Source organism: Pseudophryne corroboree, chromosome 4, assembly GCF_028390025.1.
Source record: "Pseudophryne corroboree isolate aPseCor3 chromosome 4, aPseCor3.hap2, whole genome shotgun sequence".
Lineage (NCBI taxonomy): Eukaryota > Metazoa > Chordata > Amphibia > Anura > Myobatrachidae > Pseudophryne > Pseudophryne corroboree.
In genome coordinates this window covers 876,249,351-876,273,845 of record NC_086447.1, presented here as the reverse complement: position 1 = coordinate 876,273,845, position 24,495 = coordinate 876,249,351, and the positions used below count along the sequence as shown (strand labels likewise).

General features: G+C 47.3%; 1 protein-coding gene across 1 annotated transcript in view; it reads right to left on the bottom strand.

Moving 5' to 3' along the window:
* Nucleotides 1-682: 682 nt before the first annotated feature.
* Nucleotides 683-24,495, bottom strand: part of KCNK17 (potassium two pore domain channel subfamily K member 17) — a 98,528-nt gene continuing 74,715 nt past the window's right edge. Inside the window, exons 3-5 of the mRNA XM_063918842.1 lie at nucleotides 16,495-16,661; nucleotides 11,505-11,673; nucleotides 683-3,812 (exon numbers count right to left, since the gene is read on the bottom strand). Coding sequence (XP_063774912.1) covers nucleotides 3,541-3,812; nucleotides 11,505-11,673; nucleotides 16,495-16,661 — 608 coding nt within the window. The 3' untranslated portion in view covers nucleotides 683-3,540. The remainder of the gene's footprint in view (nucleotides 3,813-11,504; nucleotides 11,674-16,494; nucleotides 16,662-24,495) is intronic.

Here is a 24,495-nt window from a genome sequence, read left to right as displayed (position 1 = left end):
ATTGCTCTGTTTGTTTGTTTTTTCTTTTACTAATCAGTAATCACACTCTGTCCTTTACACCACGACTACACCTCACTAAATATAAAGATATAGTACACCTGACCAAAAATGGCCAAATGATCAAAGGAGGTAAGCACCAGTCAGCATGCAATAATAAACTGTTTCACTGAGCAACTTCCCCACACATGCAATGACAATTAAAAGCAAATCATTACATCAAAAACATGCATGAGTTTGTATAAGAGAGAACTGTAGTGAGCAGATTGGGGATGCCTTTTCATAGGCTAAAAAGACAGATAATATGCATAAGGTGAATTACATACTTTTGAGGCATTAAGGCAGTCCATTTGTGGTAGTGTTGGTGTGTTGATGTTTTCCTTCTGTTTTCCTTCGGTTTAATGCAGGTATAACGCTAATTTTATAATAACACTTTTATGTCAGCACTTATATGGAAGCACTACCAGCCGACGGCTACCAGCCTTATACTAGACTTTAAATAGGAAAAATTGCCAACTTACTTCTTCTCCTACCATTGCTAATTGGGATGTACCCTCTTTCCACATTCTCCAATTTACTTCTTCTCCTACCATTGCTCCCCTTTAACTTCCTGTAGTTTTCTATCTCGTAAACAATGAAAATATTAACTAAACATAAAAAGTCCATATTTACAATTGTGGTTTAAAATGTATTATTTATTGACTGTTACATTGTTACTTTATATAGAATCTGGATGTTTCTTTAAATTACATCTGGAAATAAATTTTATTAAAAAAATAAGTTTCTTAGAACTATACAATATACTGTACATTGGTTCTTGATTGAAGATGACCGAGACGCATTTCGCCCTATCTACTCTTTGTGAGAAGGGTGGGATGGGTTGTGTAGACATAGCCAAAGTACAGTAAGGGTGTGGTCAGAATGTGACCCATGGCCACTAAATAGATGCTTACTGTTAACAATGAGGACCGGCAGCTGAATCTGATTGGCTGATGGCGTCTAAGCCCCCCCCCCCCACCCTATTTATGCTAATATGTTAGTAATATTGCTGCTGCGAATTGTTCACATGATTACAGTGAAATTGGTTTGCAGTAATAAAACATGTTTACTAGTCAGCTTGCAAAGGACAATGCAGCTGGCAAGCTTAATACTGCGTACTTTAGGAAAAACGTACATGGTATTAATTATACTTACTATTGCTGTGATACCACATCCCATAAACAAGACAGCTTTACTCCTGTTGTCTTGATGGTAGGGCCACATTTCGCATTTACTATTGGTTCAAGCCTAACAAAATGTGCCTTTATTCAGAAAGTGTCTCAGCATGCACCTTCATAGCACAATCCTCTAGCCCACTCGCCTTACTCTGCCGTCACATGACCACTGAGGAGCTTTCTGACTGACTGGCTCTGATTTAAAAATCTGTTTACACTATCCTGAGCTCTGAACCCAAATGCTTCCAGCTGAGAGATATTTTGCAGTGGCAGCCATACTATAGGCCACCAAAGAGTGATTTATGAAAGGAAACACTGAGTAATAAGAATACACCCCGAAAATAATAAGAGCTTCAAAACTATGAAAGTTGCTACTTGAAAAAAAAAAAAAAAACAACAAAAAGAAAAATGATTAGCTATTGTGGCATTGTGTTGTTTAGGCATGTTTGACTAAGGCCTGAACACCTTCCTGTATTCAATACTGTACTTACAGTATCTCCTGGTCACCAAAGATGTCCTTAGATTTCAAGTGGATGGGGACAGAGCAGCCTGTAGGCAATCAGAGGGTGCATTTCAATTACATTTGATATCTTCAATGTGCCGTTGCAGAACATTGCAGCCAGCAACATCGGTAGTTTTTTCTTGCGCCCCAGAGAAGTCGACTAGAATACTAGTGATGTTTAGGCCGCCATAATGGTCAAATATGTATGAGACCAAACATTGCAGTGATGTTAGGCAACACATCACTCTGAATTGAATCTGTAGGAAGCAGGAAGAATTATATAGTGGAAGATGCAGGGTCCTCCAGTAGCACAGAGTATATCAGGAGATGAGTGATGTGTTAGTGAGGTCTGCAAGCGAAAGGGGGAGTGATAATGGGCGAGATGTATTAAAATACATCGCCGCCCATCGCAGCGATGTTGATCGCATATGTACTAACATGTGCGATTAACATCACAATGCGGTGACGGAGGCCCCTGTGAGGTGGTGTGCGGGGGGTCTCTGTCACCTCCCTGGGCTCTCCCCTCTCCTCCCTGGCCGGGAATCAGGCAGCAGGCTGTCTCCTCCCTGCAGCTGGAAGGACCTCCGGCTGGGTTGGTAGGGGGAGGAGGAGTTTACCTTCCGGGACCTGGCCTGCCCGGAAGAAGGTATGCCGGGGGGAGAGGGGTCGGCGTCTGCGGCCGGCGATAAGAAGCCCATAGGCTTCTATAGGGTATCACCATCCAAAAATGGCGATACCCTCAGGGGTAAAAACGCGGCGGACAGGGGTTAGTACATATGAAAATGCGATAAAACGGTTTTATCACATTTTCCCTATAGTACATCTCGCCCAATGTGAAAAGGGGAATGGAGGAAGCAGGAAGCCACAGACAAACTGCGCGATTGACACCTCGGCGGGCAATCGGCCGACGGACAACCCGGCAGCGGAGGAGGGGTGACGGTGAAGTTTCTTCACTCCTCCTGACACCCGGCCTCATAGCCCTGCTTGCTAATATGGACGATATTGTCCATATTGGCTTGCAGGCAGAAACGAGCCGGCACCAACGATGAACGAGCGCGTGGCCGCGCATCGTTCATCGTTGGTGCATACACGCTGAAATATATGAACGATATCTTGTTCATTTCAGTGAAAGAAACAGGGTTCACCAGCAGCACAGAGTATCAGGAGATGAGTGCTATGCAAGTGAAGACAGGCTGCATGTGACAGGGGCAGTGACATGATGTCATGAGTGGAATGGAGGAAGCAGGGAGCCACAGAGAGGTATATAGTGGGAGGAGCAGGGTCCCCCAGCAGCACAGAGTATATCAGTAGGTGATGTGTGAATGAGTACAGGGCTACATGTGACAGGGGAAGTGACATTATGTGAGAAGGGGAATGGAGGCAGCAGGAATCCACAGAGGGTTATAAAGTGGAAGGAGCAGGATTCCCCAGCAGCCCAGAGTGTATTAGTAGATGAGTGATGCAAAACTGAAGACAAGGCTGCATGTGACTTTGGCAGTGTCATGATGTGAGGATGGAAATAGAGGTAAACGGGAAGCCACAGGGGTATATATAGTGGGGCCAGGGTTCATCAGAACCACCAAGTAGCAATAGTAAGCTCCTGATGCAGGATAACTGGGGTAGCAAACACATATCTGCATGAAACAAAGTTCAATCATCTAACATGTTGTGTTCTTTAAAATCAAGTCCAGGAAATATTACATGTCAGCAAGTCCCAGAACTGTATAAAGTCCCAATCAGTGCTCTGGACCCAAACTGGCCATATAAAGCGTTCTCTACACTATCACCATCTTGCATACATGTAACATAGAACCACCAATGATGTTGTCAATCAGGTGACTTGGGTTTAGTGTCACTTGTGGTGGAGGAGTCCTCTGCATCTTGCAGTTCTGACGGAACGTGCCCGTTGTGGGTTATGTCTATGAGCTCTTCCTTCATCTTCCTCTCCGTTTTCGTGCAACAAAGGCAACTTTTTTTGGAGTTTTCCAGGAGGTTTATACACAAGTTTATAATGAGTGCTAGCCACGCCATGCCAAAAAGGATCCACAGAGAAACCATGTTCCTGTACCAGCTCGGGTACCGGTTTTCGGGAACCCTTCCTGGGGAACAGAGATGGAAAAGATCAATTATTTCCTTTTAAACTTGTAATATCACTGAACAGGAAGACTGTAAGCCTATCAGTCAGACTGTGGCTCCTATACTGCCTCATAACAGGCTCGGTCTGACCATTAGATGGATCATACCATGGGATTGATGTATCAAATCTTGAAAAGAGTGGAGAGGTGGACCAGTGCAGAAGTTGCCCATAGCAACCAATCAGGGCCGGTTCAAGCCCACTCTGCGCCCCGGGCAGGAAATGGGTGTGGCTTAATACAGGGGGCGTGGTCAGTTACGCCCCCTGTACATTAGTAGCGCCGCTTGAATGCTGAGCGGTGCGCGATGACGTCATCGTGCACCGCACAGCAAAAGGTCCTCTCCACGAAGGGAAACTAGACGCGTAGCGTCTAGTTCCCTTCGTGGAGAGGACCCTTGCTGTGCGGTGCGCGATGACATCATCGCGCACAGCTCAGCAAAGGTACTCTCCACGAAGGGAAACTAGACGCTACGCGTCTAGTTCCCTTCACAGGAGGCACAGACGGGGGACACAACGGGCAGCGGAGGGCACAGTAGTGGCGAATCTTGCCATGGAGCGGCGCCCTCCGGATGGCGCCAGCGCCCTCCGGAAGGCGGCGCCCCGGGCAAAAGTCCTGCTTGCCCGTGGCAAGATCCGCTACTGCAACCAATCAATTTCCAAGTAGCACTTATCAAGTACATTCTATAAAATGAGAATTAGAAGTTTTTCACTGCTTGTTACATCAACCCTTATGTGCGATACTAAAAATGCATTAGAAAAGCGATCTAATCCACTTTATAACACATACCATCCTAGAGAAGACCAGCTACAAAACTGTGCTCCTCCCTCTGTCTTGTACTCCACAGACACTAATCAAATCAATTACTAATATCATGTGATCATTAACAGCCAATCCAGTGGAAGCTGGCACTCTCTCCCAGTTTCATGATTTAAAGTGAACATGCCCCTACCACAGTGGTTCTCAAACATTTTTGAATAACGGCGCCCTAGAGTATCAGGATTTTTTTCACGACACCCCTAGGCCAAATTTTCTGATTGAGAAATTTAGAAAATAAGAATTTACTTACCGATAATTCTATTTCTCATAGTCCGTAGTGGATGCTAAGAACTCCGAAAGGACCATGGGGAATAGCGGCTCCGCAGGAGACTGTGCACAAAAGTAAAAGCTTTAGGACTACCTGGTGTGCACTGGCTCCTCCCCCCATGACCCTCCTCCAAGCCTCAGTTAGGATACTGTGCCCGGACGAGCGTACACAATAAGGAAGGATTTTGAATCCCGGGTAAGACTCATACCAGCCACACCAATCACACCGTACAACTTGTGATCTGAACCCAGTTAACAGCATGATAACAGAGGAGCCTCTGAAAAGATGGCTCACAACAATAATAACCCGATTTTTGTAACAATAACTATGTACAAGTATTGCAGACAATCCGCACTTGGGATGGGCGCCAAGCATCCACTACGGACTATGAGAAATAGAATTACCGGTAAGTAAATTCTTATTTTCTCTGACGTCCTAGTGGATGCTGGGAACTCCGAAAGGACCATGGGGATTATACCAAAGCTCCAAAACGGGCGGGAGAGTGCGGATGACTCTGCAGCACCGAATGAGAGAACTCCAGGTCCTCCTCAGCCAGGGTATCAAATTTGTAGAATTTAGCAAACGTGTTTGCCCCTGACCAAGTAGCTGCTCGGCAAAGTTGTAAAGCCGAGACCCCTCGGGCAGCCGCCCAAGATGAGCCCACTTTCCGTGTGGAATGGGCTTTTACAGATTTTGGCTGTGGCAGGCCTGCCACAGAATGTGCAAGCTGAATTGTACTACAAATCCAACGAGCAATAGTCTGCTTAGAAGCAGGAGCACCCAGCTTGTTGGGTGCATACAGGATAAACAGCGAGTCAGATTTTCTGACTCCAGCCGTCCTGGAAACATATATTTTCAGGGCCCTGACTACGTCCAGCAACTTGGAATCCTCCAAGTCCCTAGTAGCCGCAGGTACCACAATAGGCTGGTTTAAGTGAAACGCTGAAACCACCTTAGGGAGAAATTGAGGACGAGTCCTCAATTCTGCCCTGTCCGTATGAAAAATTAGGTAAGGGCTTTTATAGGATAAAGCCGCCAATTCTGAGACACGCCTGGCTGAAGCCAGGGCTAACAGCATTACCACTTTCCATGTGAGATATTTTAAGTCCACAGTGGTGAGTGGTTCAAACCAATGTGATTTTAGGAACCCCAAAACTACATTGAGATCCCAAGGTGCCACTGGAGGCACAAAAGGAGGCTGTATATGCAGTACCCCCTTGACAAACGTCTGAACTTCAGGAACTGAAGCTAGTTCTTTCTGGAAGAATATCGACAGGGCCGAAATTTGAACCTTAATGGACCCTAATTTTAGGCCCATAGACAGTCCTGTTTGCAGGAAATGCAGGAAACGACCCAGTTGAAATTCCTCTGTAGGGGCCTTCCTGGCCTTACACCACGCAACATATTTACGCCAAATACGGTGATAATGTTGCACAGTTACATCCTTCCTGGCTTTGATCAGGGTAGGGATGACTTCATCCGGAATGCCTTTTTCCTTCAGGATCCGGCGTTCAACCGCCATGCCGTCAAACGCAGCCGCGGTAAGTCTTGGAACAGACAGGGTCCCTGCTGGAGCAGGTCCTTTCTTAGAGGTAGAGGCCACGGGTCCTCCGTGAGCATCTCTTGAAGTTCCGGGTACCAAGTCCTTCTTGGCCAATCCGGAGCCACGAGTATAGTCCTTACTCCTCTCCTTCTTATGATTCTCAGTACCTTGGGTATGAGAGGCAGAGGAGGGAACACATACACTGACTGGTACACCCACGGTGTTACCAGAGCGTCCACAGCTACTGCCTGAGGGTCCCTTGACCTGGCGCAATATCTGTCCAGTTTTTTGTTGAGGCGGGACGCCATCATGTCCACCTTTGGTTTTTCCCAACGGTTCACAATCATGTGGAAGACTTCTGGGTGAAGTCCCCACTCCCCCGGGTGGAGGTCGTGTCTGCTGAGGAAGTCTGCTTCCCAGTTGTCCACTCCCGGAATGAACACTGCTGACAGTGCTATCACATGATTTTCCGCCCAGCGAAGAATCCTTGCAACTTCCGTCATTGCCCTCCTGCTTCTTGTGCCGCCCTGTCTGTTTACGTGGGCGACTGCCGTGATGTTGTCCGACTGGATCAACACCGGCTGACCCTGAAGCAGAGGCCTTGCCTGACTTAGGGCATTATAAATGGCCCTTAGTTCCAGGATATTTATGTGAAGTGACGTTTCCATGCTTGACCACAAGCCCTGGAAATTTCTTCCCTGTGTGACTGCTCCCCAGCCTCTCAGGCTGGCATCCGTGGTCACCAGGACCCAGTCCTGAATGCCGAATCTGCGGCCCTCTAGAAGATGAGCACTCTGCAACCACCACAGGAGAGACACCCTTGTCCTTGGAGACAGGGTTATCCGCTGATGCATTTGAAGATGCGATCCGGACCATTTGTCCAGCAGATCCCACTGAAAAGTTCTTGCGTGGAATCTGCCGAATGGAATCGCTTCGTAAGAAGCCACCATTTTTCCCAGGACCCTTGTGCATTGATGCACTGACACTTGGCCTGGTTTTAGGAGGTTCCTGACTAGGTCGGATAACTCCCTGGCTTTCTCCTCCGGGAGAAACACCTTTTTCTGGACTGTGTCCAGAATCATCCCTAGGAACAGCAGACGTGTCGTCGGAATCAGCTGCGATTTTGGAATATTTAGAATCCACCCGTGCTGTCGTAGTACTACTTGAGATAGTGCTACTCCGACCTCTAACTGTTCTCTGGACCTTGCCCTTATCAAGAGATCGTCCAAGTAAGGGATAATTAAGACGCCTTTTCTTCGAAGAAGAATCATCATTTCGGCTATTACCTTGGTAAAGACCCGGGGTGCCGTGGACAATCCAAACGGCAGCGTCTGAAACTGATAGTGACAGTTCTGTACCACAAACCTGAGGTACCCTTGGTGAGAAGGGCAAATTGGGACATGGAGGTAAGCATCCTTGATGTCCAGAGACACCATATAGTCCCCTTCTTCCAGGTTCGCTATCACTGCTCTGAGTGACTCCATCTTGAATTTGAACCTTTGTATGTAAGTGTTCAAGGATTTCAGATTTAAAATAGGTCTCACCGAGCCGTCCGGCTTCGGTACCACAAACAGCGTGGAATAATACCCCTTTCCCTGTTGTAGGAGGGGTACCTTGATTATCACCTGCTGGGAATACAGCTTGTGAATGGCTTCCAATACCGCCTCCCTGTCGGAGGGAGACGTTGGTAAAGCAGACTTCAGGAACCGGCGAGGGGGAGACGTCTCGAATTCCAATTTGTACCCCTGAGATACTACCTGCAGGATCCAGGGGTCCACTTGCGAGTGAGCCCACTGCGCACTGAAATTCTTGAGACGGGCCCCCACCGTGCCTGAGTCCGCTTGTAAGGCCCCAGCGTCATGCTGAGGACTTGGCAGAAGCGGGGGAGGGCTTCTGTTCCTGGGAAGAGGCTGCCTGCTGCAGTCTTTTTCCCCTTCCTCTGCCCCGGGGCAGATATGAGTGGCCTTTTGCCCGCTTGCCCTTATGGGGACGAAAGGACTGAGCCTGAAAAGACGGTGTCTTTTTCTGCTGAGAGGTGACCTGAGGTAAAAAGGTGGATTTCCCAGCCGTTGCCGTGGCCACCAGGTCCGATAGACCGACCCCAAATAACTCCTCCCCTTTATACGGCAATACTTCCATATGCCGTTTGGAATCCGCATCACCTGACCACTGTCACGTCCATAACCCTCTTCTGGCAGAAATGGACAGCGCACTTACTCTTGATGCCAGAGTGCAAATATCCCTCTGTGCATCTCGCATATATAGAAATGCATCCTTTAAATGCTCTATAGTCAATAATATACTGTCCCTGTCCAGGGTATCAATATTTTCAGTCAGGGAATCCGACCAAGCCACCCCAGCACTGCACATCCAGGCTGAGGCGATTGCTGGTCGCAGTATAATACCAGTATGTGTGTATATACTTTTTAGGATATTTTCCAGCTTCCTATCAGCTGGTTCCTTGAGGGCGGCCGTATCAGGAGACGGTAACGCCACTTGTTTTGATAAGCGTGTGAGCGCCTTATCTACCCTAAGGGGTGTTTCCTCTGGCGGGAAAGGGTATAATGCCAATAATTTTTTAGAAATTAACAGTTTTTTATCGGGGGAAACCCACGCTTCATCACACACCTCATTTAATTCATCTGATTCAGGAAAAACTACGGGTAGTTTTTTCACACCCCACATAATACCCTTTTTTGTGGTACTTGTAGTATCAGAAATGTTCAAAACCTCCTTCATTGCCGTGATCATGTAACGTGTGGCCCTACTGGAAAATACGTTTGTTTCCTCACCGTCGACACTGGAGTCAGTGTCCGTGTCTGGGTCTGTGTCGACCATCTGAGGTAACGGGCGCTTTAGAGCCCCTGACGGTGTTTGAGACGCCTGTACAGGTAATAACTGATTTGCCGGCTGTCTCATGTCGTCAACAGTCTTTTGTAAAGTGCTGACACTATCACGTAATTCCTTCCATAAGACCATCCAGTCAGGTGTCGACTCCCTAGGGGGTGACATCACTATTACAGGCAATTGCTCCGCCTCCATACCATTTTCTTCCTCATACATGTCGACACAACGTACCGACACACAGCACACACACAGGGAATGCTCTGATAGAGGACAGGACCCCACTAGCCCTTTGGGGAGACAGAGGGAGAGTTTGCCAGCACACACCAGAGCGCTATATATATATACAGGGATAACCTTATATAAGTGTTTTTCCCTTATATAGCTGCTGTATAGATTTATCTGCCAAATTAGTGCCCCCCCCCTCTCTTGTTTTACCCTGTTTCTGTAGTGCAGGACTGCAGGGGAGAGTCAGGGAGCTTCCCTCCAACGGAGCTGTGAGGGAAAATGGCGCCAGTGTGCTGAGGAGATAGGCTCCGCCCCCTTCTCGGCGGCCTTTCTCCCGCTTTTTTAAGGAAAAATTGGCAGGGGTTAAATGCATCCATATAGCCCAGGAGCTATATGTGATGTATTTTTTGCCATCTAAGGTGTTTTTATTGCGTCTCAGGGCGCCCCCCCCAGCGCCCTGCACCCTCAGTGACCGGAGTGTGAAGTGTGCTGAGAGCAATGGCGCACAGCTGCGGTGCTGTGCGCTACCTTATTGAAGACAGGACGTCTTCTGCCGCCGATTTTCCGTACCTCTTCAGTCTTCTGGCTCTGTAAGGGGGCCGGCGGCGCGGCTCCGGGACCCATCCATGGCTGGGCCTGTGATCGTCCCTCTGGAGCTATTGTCCAGTAGCCTAAGAAGCCCAATCCACTCTGCACGCAGGTGAGTTCGCTTCTTCTTCCCTTAGTCCCTCGGTGCAGTGAACCTGTTGCCAGCAGGATTCACTGAAAATAAAAAACCTATACTTAAATTTTTTCACTAAGCAGCTCAGGAGAGCCACCTAGTGTGCACCCTTCTCGTTCGGGCACAAAAATCTAACTGAGGCTTGGAGGAGGGTCATGGGGGGAGGAGCCAGTGCACACCAGGTAGTCCTAAAGCTTTTACTTTTGTGCCCAGTCTCCTGCGGAGCCGCTATTCCCCATGGTCCTTTCGGAGTTCCCAGCATCCACTAGGACGTCAGAGAAATAAATATTAAATGAAGTATATTGTGTTTATATGTCATCCTTAGGGTCAGTTATGTGGTGAGGGACAGGATATGCTTGTGTTTGTCCACATATTCTATGATTGACAGCCACCAGCTATAGGTTTTGCCTATTACATTAATCATAAATAATTTGAATTGGTCCTGGACCACCAATTCAAGGCACCCCTGCAAGTGTCCCGAGGCATCCCAGGGTGCCTAGGCACAGTTTGGGAACCACTGCCCTACCAGCAAATACTGTTTACACTCTAAGGGCCTGATTCTGAGTTTCACGCAAAAGCAAACACAGTAGCATCTATAGGTGGTCCGCCATGGATCCTTATACGCCACCATCAGTATCAGGACCTAATTATTTTTGGCCCCATATATTCTTGTTGCTCATCCTCTCCTTCCGCCAACTTGGTTATCAGTAGGGATTCCCTTATTGTGAATCTGATGCCACACATTATAATGTATGTTAAAGGTTTTTTCACAGTAAGGACAATACGTGTTTGGAATTCCCTGCCTGAGGGAGTAGTAACGGCGGACTCAGTCAACACCTTTAAGAATGGGTTAGATAAATTCCTATTGGATAAAGATATTCAGGGTTATGGTGCGTAGGCACGCATTATAGTTAATATAACTAGTCCTAACATAAAAATAACTAGTCCTATAATAAGACTGCATAGGAGACCACAAATAGGTTGAACTCAATGGATAGTTGTCTTCTTTCAACAGTTACTATGTTACTATGTTATGTTATCCGCTGTTGATAGTAAAAGCGCCAGAAATCTGTTTACTCTAGAGCTGGGTCACAGAGCGGGAACTGAATATTTCCCCTCACCTGTCTGTCATCTCCCAGACATCCCTCCTAAGTGTCATTTTTGTTGATTTTAATGAATTTGCAATAAGTCTCCTCAAACTGCGACATTTCACAATACTCTGTCCTCTACACTCACCAATGACGTAGTCCCCAAAGCCGATGGTGCTGAGGGTGATGAAGGCATAGTAGAACCCTTCTTCGTATGTCCAGCCCTCCATGCCGCGGAAGAGTATGGGCGGCAGCAAGAAGAACAGCAGCAGGCCGGCCACCACGGCGCAGAAGCTGGAGAAATACTTCACCGGTCTCTACAAGCCACAAACAGCCCGCGTCACCAGTATGAAGACACTGTGTATGGCGCTCACATTTACACACTGCACTGTACATCGTTATATCACTCCGGGACAACCAGGTCACTGTGGCTGATTGACAGAATGCTGACATTTCCATTAGGGTTAGCGTTACTGACAGAATATTTCAACAATGTCGACGTTAAGAACATGTCGACATTCCCACATTCACTAGAACATCCTTTCTCCCCTACCAAGCTGTCCCCCAATCTTAACACCTTCAGATTCTCTCTCATAACCCTACTGGTCTGCCTCACACACCCCTTACCATTCTCTCACTCCTCTTCCCTCTCCCTCCGTAGTCGCGTCTGCCCATTATACTCCTGTCTCAGCTTTCCCCCAACCTACCGCTACATCAGAAACTCTCGTGAGCAGGGGGCTCTATACCTTATGGAGGAATGTATTAAACCTTCTAAGGAGTGGAGAAGTGGTGAAGTTGACCGTAGCGACCAATCAGCTCCTGGGTAGCATTTATCAAGTACATTCTATAAAATGATAGGCATAAGCCAATTTTGTTGCTATGGGCAACATCTGCACTCTATAGAATGTTTGATACATTTCCCCCTATGTCTGTTGGCTTACTTTGCTCATGACTGTTATGTGATTACCCTGCACAGTAGTGTTGTGCCTCCCACCTCCGCTGCTCACTGTTATTCTGTCTAGTCAGCCATGTTTTGGCGCTCATTTGTACATTATCTTGTGCCCATGTTTCATTCTCTACAGCTAACGCCTATTTATTGATTGCACGTCTGTACTTTTGGCTGTCTGATGCTGTAGACTCTGTGGTGCTATATAGATAAACAGTAACAATAATTGTGGCGTAACAAAGGGTGGTTTAATGTAGGCCGAGCGCAGCAAGCGTTCAAGTAGTGGCGAACTGAGGAAGATCCGTATGGAGACGCAGATGCACCTGTCACTGGGGGCTCATAGAGACTGATGATGATAATGATGGCGGTCCCCTGCACTAGCTGCTCCTGTCATTTTTCAAACACATGGGTCTATTTACTAAGCACTGGAGAGTGATAAAGCACCGGAGAGTGATAAAGCACCAGCCAATCAGCTCCTAACTGCCATGTGACAGGCTGCAGTGATCGCAAAAACGCGCTATGGCGCATATTTTACCCAGAAACAGCCACCTGGGACCCACGTTTAGAAGATGAGCGGGTCCCACAGGACGCACTCATCTGGATCTGTGTGGCATCGTGCACTAGCCAGTCAGAGGACACAGGAGGTGACTGGCTGTTTTCTCAGCCAATCACCTCCTGTTGTCTCCAGCCAATCACAGCCTGCGGTGTCTCCAGCCAGTCCGGCACGGTTTGAATCCTCCTCACCATGGCACTGGGCTGGGCTCCGCAACCAGCACCATGAATCTGTGATGCAGCGCTAGCAGACTGTCCCCACTCACCCGGCACAGCTCCACCTCCTCCGCAACGGTGAGTGCCGCTACGCATCTGCTCTGTGCCCCCAGTCCGGTGTCCATTCCCTTCCCCCCCTCCCCGGCATGTGTGCCCGGGCTGCAGCAGGCTGCATGTGGGGTGGTGGATGGGCTTGCTGTAGGGGGTTCCCGCGATGCTGTCTGGGAAGGGGGGGAGGGGGCGGGGGGTTACTGCAATGTGTCTCAGTGCAATACCTGGTGCAATGTGTCTCAGTGCTCTACCTGGTGCAATGTGTCTCAGTGCAATACCTGGTGCAATGCGTCTCAGTGCTCTACCTGGCGCAATGTGTCTCAGTGCTCTACCTGGCGCAATGCGTCTCAGTGCTCTACCTGGCGCAATGTGTCTCAGTGCTCTACCTGATGCAATGTGTCTCAGTGCTCTACCTGGCGCAATGCCCCTCAGTGCTCTACCTGGCGCAATGCGTCTCAGTGCTCTACCAGGCGCAATGCGTCTCAGTGCTCTACCTGGCGCAATGCGTCTCAGTGCTCTACCTGGCGCAATGTGGCTCAGTGCTCTACCTGGCGCAATGTGGCTCAGTGCTCTACCTGGCGCAATGTGTCTCAGTGCAATACCTGGCGCAATGTGTCTCAGTGCAATACCTGGCGCAATGTGTCTCAGTGCTCTACCTGGTGCAATGTGTCTCAGTGCTCTACCTGGCGCAATGTGTCTCAGTGCAATACCTGGTGCAATGCGTCTCAGTGCTCTACCTGGCGCAATGCGTCTCAGTGCTCTACCTGGCGCAATGCGTCTCAGTGCTCTACCTGGCGCAATGTGTCTCAGTGCTCTACCTGATGCAATGTGTCTCAGTGCAATACCTGGCGCAATGTGTCTCAGTGCAATACCTGGCGCAATGTGTCTCAGTGCTCTACCTGGCGCAATGTGTCTCAGTGCTCTACCTGGCGCAATGTGTCTCAGTGCTCTACCTGGCGCAATGTGTCTCAGTGCTCTACCTGGCGCAATGTATCTCAGTGCTCTACCTGGCGCAATGTGTCTTAGTGCTCTACCTGGCGCAATGTGTCTCAGTGCTCTGCCTGGCGCTAAGTGTGTAAGGTGATCTGCCTGGCGCAAAGTGTGTATGGTGATCTGCCTGGAGCAAAGTGTGTAAGGTGATCTGCCTGGAGCAAAGTGTGTAAGGTGATCTGCCTGGAGCAAAGTGTATAACGTGCTCTGCCTGGCGCAAAGTGTATAACGTGCTCTGCCTGGCACAAAGTGTATAACGTGCTCTGCCTGGCGCAAAGTGTATAACGTGCTCTGCCTGGCGCAAAGTGTATAACGTGCTCTGCCTGGCGCAAAGTGTATAACGTGCTCTGCCTGGCGCAAAGTGTATAAGGTGCTCTGCCTAACGCAATATGTATAAGTGCTCTACCTGGCGCAATATGTATAACGTGCTCTGCCTGGCGCAGGGTGTATAGGAGGTTCTACCTGGTGCAATGTGTACAATCTGCACTACAGTGTGGTGTAATGTGAATTGCCACTATTATGTGGCCACGCCCCTTCCCCACGAAGCAACGCCCCTAAATTTTTGCTGCGCGCCTTCGCTGTGCTCTGTCCATGCTTTCGCATGTTGGAAGGGAAGCACCAATTCGCTTTCCACCGTAGGGCGCTAAAATGTCTAGTTACATCTCTGGTGAAGTGTCCTGCATGCTACACAGCCCAGCAGCACTGTCACCCCCCCCCCCCCATCCTTTCAACACTTTGTAGTGTCCAAATCAAGTCTGTGTTTTTATATTTTTATTGTTGATAAGATTAATAAGAACCTTCATTCCCATGGGACCCAGAGAAGGACAAATAGGACCCCAATTTTCAAAAGTGAGGGGTCCCTGGGACACAGCGCGATCACTGGGCTGTGTTTGAAAAATGACAGGAACTGATTGGCTGCTACATTATCTCTTTTCACTTTATCGCTCTCCAAGGTTTGATACATCTACTACAGAGGAGGAGGAGAAGTTGTCAAACACAAACTGACTCCAACAGAGTAAGGGATGCTTATTGTAGCTGAAATTAGGAAACAATATGTCATTCTGTATATAATGTGGTATGGTGTGTCTCTAGAGCATGCACGTTGGGGATCGCACACATGCCCCCTCCCTGCTGGTGATAGTTATCAACTTAAAGGTGATTAAAGGGAGGCGTCTGCTCCTACCCACCCCTGCAGCAGAATATTGCTCTCCCACCTATTTCAGAGGAGCAGTGCGCCTTCATGCATGTTTAAAGGAAGGTGAACAACCCCCCACCCCACTCCCACAACACTCCAGAGCTGCCATTAAAAGAAAAATCCCAAGGCGTTCCAGAACACACTCACTGGCTACAGGACAATGTAAGCTCTGAAGAAAAAGAGAGATATTGGAGGCAAAGGGGGAGACAGGAAGGTGGAAGAAAAAGGCAGAAATTGGCGAGTTAGAAAGTATAGAGTAAAAGGGGGAGATATAGGTGGTCATTCTGAGTTGTTCGCTCGCTAGCAGTTTTTAGCAGCCGTGCAAACGCTATGCCGCCTCCCACTGGGAGTGTATTTGTGTAGTTTCACAGTAGCTTCAGACCTACTCAGCGCTTGCGACCACTGCAGACTGTTCAGTTCCTGTTTTGACATCACGAACACGCCCTGCGTTCGCCCAGTTTTTCCTGGCATGCCTGCGTTTTTCCGAACACACCCTGAATGACCCCCATAGAGAGAGATAGGAGAAGGACGGGGAAAACAGAGGATAGAGATGGGAAGGTGGTGAAGAGAGAGAATACACCCTACAGCACCGGGCACAATGACTAGTCACCCACAAATAATGGGTTTGAAATCCTACAGATGTGTCCTCTTACATCTTTGTTCCGTGCGCTACAAGTCGCATTACACATAACGTGTGCATGCCATGTGACTCGGTAGCGCTAAGTATCTTTTTGTTTTGTTCTTTTTTCCGCAAAAATGCGTCTTAGACGCAAAGTAATGTAATAGGACGCACAAGTGGCTTCTGCTCAATAAAATCATATGCCGCATTCTGTGTGTGACTGCGGCTGTATTTGCATACAAAATGCTCTGCTACAGTGTTTTCATGGAATACAATGCAACGTGGCAATTCAGATGCAGATACAGCTGCGATTACACACAGAATACAAGCATGCCACATATCATTTTATTCAGCAGAAGCTGCTTATGAGTCCTATTAAACATCTAAGATGCATTTTCGCGGAAATAAACTAAAAAAAAACCAAAACACTCATCGCTACCGAGCCCTGCCACGGCATGGCGCAACTTCAATGACTGTTTAGTGTGACTGCAGCAAGGCTGTAAGAGGACACATCTGTATATTAAACATTTGCAAAATGGAAAAAGATATTTAGACTAGTGGTCTCCTACCTGCTGACGAACCTTCCTCCCCATGAAATCACTATAACGATGGACCACATAAAGCATTTTCCGGCCAATACGGTTCAACAGGATCAAATTCAGTGGGATACCAAAGAGTGCAAAGAAGACACAGAAGATGCGGCCACCCATTGTGGTGGGGCTCAGGTTCCCGTAGCCTTCAAGCCAAGGAAAAAACAAACAAAAAAAAACTATTATACTTCCCCACATACATTAAATAACTATAGAATTCACAATATTAAGTCTACTAAAAGTCAATATTACAGACTGTTTAAATGACTCAAAATGGGAAAAAAATATCTAATTCATTATTTTTGTGATTTCCATTAATTAGAGAATGGTCTAAGATGCTCTTAGCTTTCACAATCCCTTCAATGCCTCCATTTGTTTCAGTGGGGCTCTCTCCTATATGCGCAGCTCCACAATTTCAGTTTAGTAAATACATCGGTCAAGACTGTGATTATATAGAATATTGGGAGCTTCCGCCACAATTTCTGTACATTAATGTAATAGCAATAAGAACTTTCAATATTAAGCAAAATTAAAATGTAAAGCAATAAATGAATCATGTAAAACCGTCTACATTTTTCCAATAAAGGGCCTAATTCAGACTTGGGGGGGTCATTCCGACCTGATCGCACGCTAGGTTTTTTCGCTGCGGTGCGATCAGGTCAAAACTGCGCATGCATATGCACCGCAATGCGCAGGCGCGTCGTACGGGTACAAAGCGGATCGTTGCTGAGCGATGAATTTAACGAAGAATCCATTTGCACAGTCGATCGCAAGGAGATTGACAGGAAGAAAGTGTTTGTGGGTGTCAACTGACCGTTTTCTGAGAGTGTTTCGAAAAACGCAGGCGTGTCCAAGCGTTTGCAGGGTCGGTGTCTGACGTCAAATCCGGACACGAACAGGCTGAAGTGATCTCAAGGAATGAGTAAGTTCAGACCTACTCAGAAACGGCACAAAACTTTTTTGTACAGCTCGGCTGCGCAAGCGGTCGCACACTTGCAAAGCTAAAATACACTCCCCCATAGGCGGCGTCTATCTGATCTCAGCACTGCAAAAAGTAGCTTGCGAGCGATCAACTCGGAATGACCCCCATAGTTTTGCCCATCTGCTAACAAATTTTCTGCTACAATAAGGTGTGAATTAGGCCCTTAGTTCAGTGGGTAAAAGTCAATGTTTTGTTTGGGGCTCAAGTATCTGAAACCAGCAGAAACCATTTTGGTAATTTTCAAGATTGATTTACCGCACCCAATCTTTCATTGATTCACCTGTGCCACACTTATTGCTGAGAGTTTAAAGATTACAGAAATCTTGCAATGTATGGCAATCTTTTCAGGATATTTTAATACTGGTGAATAATAGGCAGATTTTGGTAAGTGGTCTGTGTGCAAATTACCATAGGCCTCTGGAGAGCTGCAGAAGTGTGACTTTACTAACAGCAGTCATGCTGAGAAATTGCTGCAGCAGCACTTCCAATATAGCTAACACTTCCTATGTAAAAGTATCCTGTATAACAAGTGGATCGCAATAAACCTCATGCAGCATACATCTGACTTTAAGAGATTCTGTGATTAAGAAATCAATCTGTAACTTAAGGTATACACACGTTGCAATGTGTGCTTACAATTTTGACTGTATTGTCAAAATCGCAACAAAAGTTAGCACATATCGCACCATGAGTACACAGCTTGCGATACCGATGCACGCTCCCACGGGGTCGGTATCGCAAGAAAAAATAGACTGTGCAGGCATGGCAATTTTGACTGTGGGGTGTATTCAATTGATGTCGGATCCTTTCCGACAGAAAGGATCCGACATTTGAGTATCGGATTTGGCCGTTCCCGACAATGCCAATCCGGATTGACATTATCGGAAACGGGGCTAAAACCTGTCGGATTTGGCCGCAAATCCGACAAAACACGTGGATCCGCGGCTAAGCCGTCGATCCACATGTTTTCCAACAAGTCGGAATTGTTGGCCTGTCGGAAAAATGGCAGTCAAATTGAACAGGTCAGAACACTATCCAACCTAAAAAAGTCGTAAACTGCCTTCTTTCCAAAAACATGGCAGCTCCGACTACAATTGAATACAGCCCTATATTGGGGGTAATTCCAAGTTGATCGCAGCAGGAATTTAGTTAGCAATTGGGCAAAACCATGTGAGATTTGAGTGGGTTATTTTATTTCTGTGCAGGGTAAATACTGGCTGCTTTATTTTTACACTGCAAATTAGATTGCAGATTGAACACACCCCACCCAAATCTCTCTGCACATGTTAAATCTGCCTCCCCTGCAGTGCACATGGTTTTGCCCAATTGCTAAGTAAATTCCTGCTGCGATCAACTTGGAATTACCCCCATTGTGTACAGTCTAGTTTCTAGTATAATCAAAATTGTACAGAGCCAAAATTGCACCTTGCGTATAGTCAATATCGGTGGTTCTGGGCTCCGGGAAGCTCAAGGGAAATCGCAAAGTCAAAAGCGGCACTTAGGCAGAATCGCACCGTGTGTATGCACCTTTACTAGGATGTAACAATATTTAGCACTATTTTTACAAATTGTCCTTTAGTAAATCCAATAAAAAAATAAGAAATAAAAAAGTGACTATTTACCAGCTCCTATTTACCAGTTAGTTACATTTATACGTAGGAGGGGACAATATGTCGACTGCTTAAAGTTATATTGGTCAATAAATTATTTTATTTTTATTTTTTTTTTTTGGGGGGCGGGGGGGGGTTTAAAAAAAAAAAACCGGCTGAACTTGGATGTTTGCTTGTTTGTTTTTTTTAAACGGAAATTGTTTACAAGGCTAAACCATGCCTTATAAATGATTGCCCCTTTATAAAAAAAAAGCCTGAGTTCGGTTGGCATTCCGCAAGTCCACTGAACTTGGAAGTCATTACATCCCGGCCTTTTGATGACAGAAGTCTTGGTCTCGTTTTACATATTCACAGATGACTGAGCAAATAAAAGGAAAACCGGTAACTTTATAATGCGGTAAAGTGATTATTATATCATCCATTTCTCACTACACTAACGGTGAGGAGCACTTGTAAACACTTTAATCACAAGGAGAATGGTGGTGGGAGGAAAGACAGGGCGATGGTAAAGTACAAGTATATTTAAGGCATAGTGCTCTAAATTCTGGACAAAACCCCTTTTTTCAAAAGTTCGAAGCAGTAAAAATCCAGACAATAAGTAAATAACCTACAATATTTAGTGTTTTATATTGTAGCTACAAAACACTGCAATGTATATTCTTAAACTGAACCACTAGATGGCAGCACATGAACACTTATTTGTATATAATGTCGTATATACTTTAGATCAGTGATTTTCAACCTTTTTTTGCTCACGGAACACCGAACAATGGTGGTCATTCAGAGTTGTTCGCTCGTTGCCAATTTTCGCTATGCTGCGATTTGTTGCTAAATGCGCATGGTACGCAGAGCGCATGCGCTAAGTTATTTTACACAAAACTTAGTAGATTTGCTGGTGTTCGTGCGGCGCTTTTCAGTCGCACTGCTGATCGGTGCGTGATTGACTGGGTGGTAACTGAGCGTTTTCCGGGAGTGTGCTAAAAAAACACAGGCGTGTCAAGGAAAAACGCGCCAGTGTCTGGAGAAACGGGAGTGGCTGGCCGAACGCAGGGCGTGTTTGTGATGTCAAACCAGGAACTAAACAGACCGAGCTGATCGCAATCTAGGAGTAAGTCTGGAGCTACTCAGAAACTGCAAGAAAATATTTAGTAGCAGTTCTGCTACTCTTTCGTTCGCTATTCTGCTAAGCTAAGATACACTCCCAGAGGGCGGCGGCCTAGCGTTTGCAATGCTGCTAAAAGCAGCTAGCGAGCGAACAACTCGGAATGAGGGCCAATATTTTGTGATTGCCAAGGCACACCATCAGTTCCCCACAGAAAAAAAAACCAAAAAAACCACACATTGGCCCTCACAGTAAAAAAAAAATCCACACATACATTGGCCTACACAGAAAAAACAATCACATTTCTCCCCACATAAATCCTATTGCTCCGCACATGAATTATTCACATTGTTTACCCCATAAATCCTATTGCTCCCCACAGGAGAAATAATACGATTTTACTCACCGGTAAATCTATTTCTCGTAGTCCGTAGTGGATGCTGGGCTCCGTAAGGACCATGGGGAATAGCGGCTCCGCAGGAGACTGGGCACAACTAAAGAAAGCTTTAGGACTACCTGGTGTGCACTGGCTCCTCCCCCTATGACCCTCCTCCAGACCTCAGTTAGGATACTGTGCCCGGAAGAGCTGACACAATAAGGAAGGATTTTGAATCCCGGGTAAGACTCATACCAGCCACACCAATCACACCGTATAACTCGTGATACTATACCCAGTTAACAGTATGAATAATAACTGAGCCTCTCAACAGATGGCTCAACAATAACCCTTTAGTTAAACAATAACTATATACAAGTATTGCAGACAATCCGCACTTGGGATGGGCGCCCAGCATCCACTACGGACTACGAGAAATAGATTTACCGGTGAGTAAAATCTTATTTTCTCTGACGTCCTAAGTGGATGCTGGGACTCCGTAAGGACCATGGGGATTATACCAAAGCTCCCAAACGGGCGGGAGAGTGCGGATGACTCTGCAGCACCGAATGAGCAAACTCTAGGTCCTCCTCAGCCAGGGTATCAAACTTGTAAAATTTGGCAAATGTGTTTGACCCCGACCAAGTAGCTGCTCGGCAAAGTTGTAAAGCCGAGACCCCTCGGGCAGCCGCCCAAGAAGAGCCCACCTTCCTCGTGGAATGGGCTTTCACTGATTTAGGATGCGGCAGTCCAGCCGCAGAATGTGCAGGCTGAATCGTACTACAGATCCAGCGAGCAATAGTCTGCTTTGAAGCAGGAGCACCCAGCTTGTTGGGTGCATACAGGATAAATAACGAGTCAGTTTTCCTGACACTAGCTGTCCTGGAAACATAAATTTTCAGGGCCCTGACTACGTCCAACAACTTGGAATCCTCCAAGTCTTTAGTAGCCGCAGGCACCACAATAGGTTGGTTCAAATGAAAAGCTGATACCACCTTGGAGAGAAACTGGGGACGAGTCCTCAATTCTGCCCTATCCATATGGAAAATCAGATAAGGGCTTTTACATGACAAAGCCGCCAATTCTGACACACGCCTGGCCGAAGCCAAGGCCAACAGCATGACCACTTTCCACGTGAGATATTTTAAATCCACGGTTTTAAGTGGCTCAAACCAATGTGACTTTAGGAAATCCAACACCACGTTGAGATCCCAAGGTGCCACTGGAGGCACAAAAGGGGGCTGAATATGCAGCACTCCCTTAACAAATGTCTGAACTTCAGGTAGTGAAGCGAGTTCTTTCTGGAAGAAAATCGATAGAGCCGAAATCTGGACCTTAATGGAACCCAATTTTAGGCCCATGGTCACCCCTGACTGTAGGAAGTGCAGAAAACGGCCCAGCTGAAATTCCTCCGTTGGGGCCTTCCTGGCCTCACACCACGCAACATATTTTCGCCATATGCGGTGATAATGGTTTGCGGTCACTTCTTTCCTAGCTTTAATCAGCGTAGGAATGACTTCCTCCGGAATTCCCTTTTCCTTCAGGATCCGGCGTTCAACCGCCATGCTGTCAAACGCAGCCGCGGTAAGTCTTGGAACAGACAGGGCCCCTGCTGCAGCAGGTCCCGTCTGAGCGGCAGAGGCCATGGGTCCTCTGAGATCATCTCTTGAAGTTCCGGGTACCAAGCTCTTCTTGGCCAATCCGGAACAATGAGTATAGTTCTTACTCCTCTTTTTCTTATTATCCTCAGTACCTTGGGTATGAGAGGAAGAGGAGGGAACACATAAACCGACTGGTACACCCACGGTGTCACTAGAGCGTCCACAGCTATTGCCTGAGGGTCTCTCGACCTGGCAAAATATCTTTCTAGCTTTTTGTTTAGGCGGGACGCCATCATGTCCACCTGTGGCCGTTCCCAACGGTTTACAATCAGCTGGAAGACTTCTGGATGAAGTCCCCACTCTCCCGGGTGGAGGTCGTGCCTGCTGAGGAAGTCTGCTTCCCAGTTGTCGACTCCCGGAATGAACACTGCTGACAGTGCTAACACATGATTCTCCGCCCATCGGAGAATCCTTGTGGCTTCTGCCATCGCCATCCTGCTTCTTGTGCCGCCCTGTCGGTTTACATGGGCGACTGCCGTGATGTTGTCTGACTGGATCAGTACTGGCTGGTTTTGAAGCAGAGGTCTTGCCTGAATAAGGGCATTGTAAATGGCCCTCAGTTCCAGAATATTTATGTGTAGGGAAGTCTCCTGACTTGACCATAGCCCTTGGAAGTTTCTTCCCTGTGTGACTGCCCCCCAGCCTCGAAGGCTGGCATCCGTGGTCACCAGGACCCAGTCCTGTATGCCAAATCTGCGGCCCTCTTGAAGATGAGCACTCTGCAGCCACCACAGCAGAGACACCCTGATCAGCCGATGCATCTGAAGATGCGATCCGGACCACTTGTCCAACAGGTCCCACTGAAAGGTCCTTGCATGGAACCTGCCGAATGGAATTGCTTCGTAGGAAGCTACCATTTTACCCAGGACTCGCATGCAGTGATGCACAGACACCTGTTTTGGTTTCAGGAGGCCTCTGACTAGAGATGACAGCTCCTTGACTTTCTCCTCCGGGAGAAACACTTTTTTCTGTTCTGTGTCCAGAACCATCCCCAGGAACAGTAGACGTGTCGTAGGGACCAGCTGTGACTTTGGAATATTTAGAATCCAACCGTGCTGTTGTAGCACCTCCCGAGATAGTGCTACCCCGACCAACTGCTCCCTGGACCTCGCCTTTATCAGGAGATCGTCCAAGCACGGGATAATTAAAACTCCCTTTTTTCGAAGGAGTATCTTCATTTCGGCCATTACCTTGGTAAATACCCTCGGTGCCGTGGACAGACCAAACGGCAACGTCTGGAATTGGTAATGACAATCCTGTACCACAAATCTGAGGTACTCCTGGTGAGGATGGTAAATGCCATGTAATCCCCCTCGTCCAGGCTTGAAATAACCGCCCTGAGCGATTCCATCTTGAACTTGAATTTTTTTATATATGTGTTCAAGGATTTCAAATTTCAAATGGGTCTCACCGAACCGTCCGGTTTCGGTACCACAAACATTGTGGAATAGTAACCCTTTCCTTGTTGAAGGAGGGGCACCTTGACTATCACCTGCTGCGAATACAGCTTGTGAATTGCCTCTAGTACTGCCTCCCTGTCCAAGGGAGTCGTTGGCAAGGCAGATTTTAGGAAACTGCGAGGGGGAGACGTCTCGAATTCCAGCTTGTAACCCTGAGACACCACTTGTAGAATCCAGGGATCCACCTGTGAGCAAGCCCACTGATTGCTGAAGTACTTGAGACGGGCCCCCACCGCACCTGGCTCCGCCAGTGGAGCCCCAGCGTCATGCTGTGGACTTTGAGGAAGCGGGGGGAGGACTTTTGTTCCTGGGAACTGGCTGTATTTTGCAGATTTTTTCCTCTACCTCTGCCTCTGGGCAGAAAGGACGCGCCTTTAACCCGCTTGCCCTTCTGGGGCCGAAAGGACTGTACCTGATAATACGGTGCTTTCTTTGGCTGTGAGGGAACATGGGGTAAAAATGCTGATTTCCCAGCTGTCGCTGTGGAAACTAGGTCAGATAGACCATCCCCGAACAACTCCTCACCCTTGTAAGGCAGAACTTCCATGTGCCTTTTAGAATCTGCATCCCCTGTCCACTGCCGAGTCCATAAACTCCTCCTGGCAGAAATGGACAGTGCATTTATTCTAGATGCCAGCCGGCAAATATCCCTCTGTGCATCTCTCATGTATAAGACAGCGTCTTTTATATGCTCTATGGTTAGCAATATAGTGTCCCTGTCTAAGGTATCAATATTTTCCGATAGGGAATCTGACCACGCAGCTGCAGCACTGCACATCCATGCTGAAG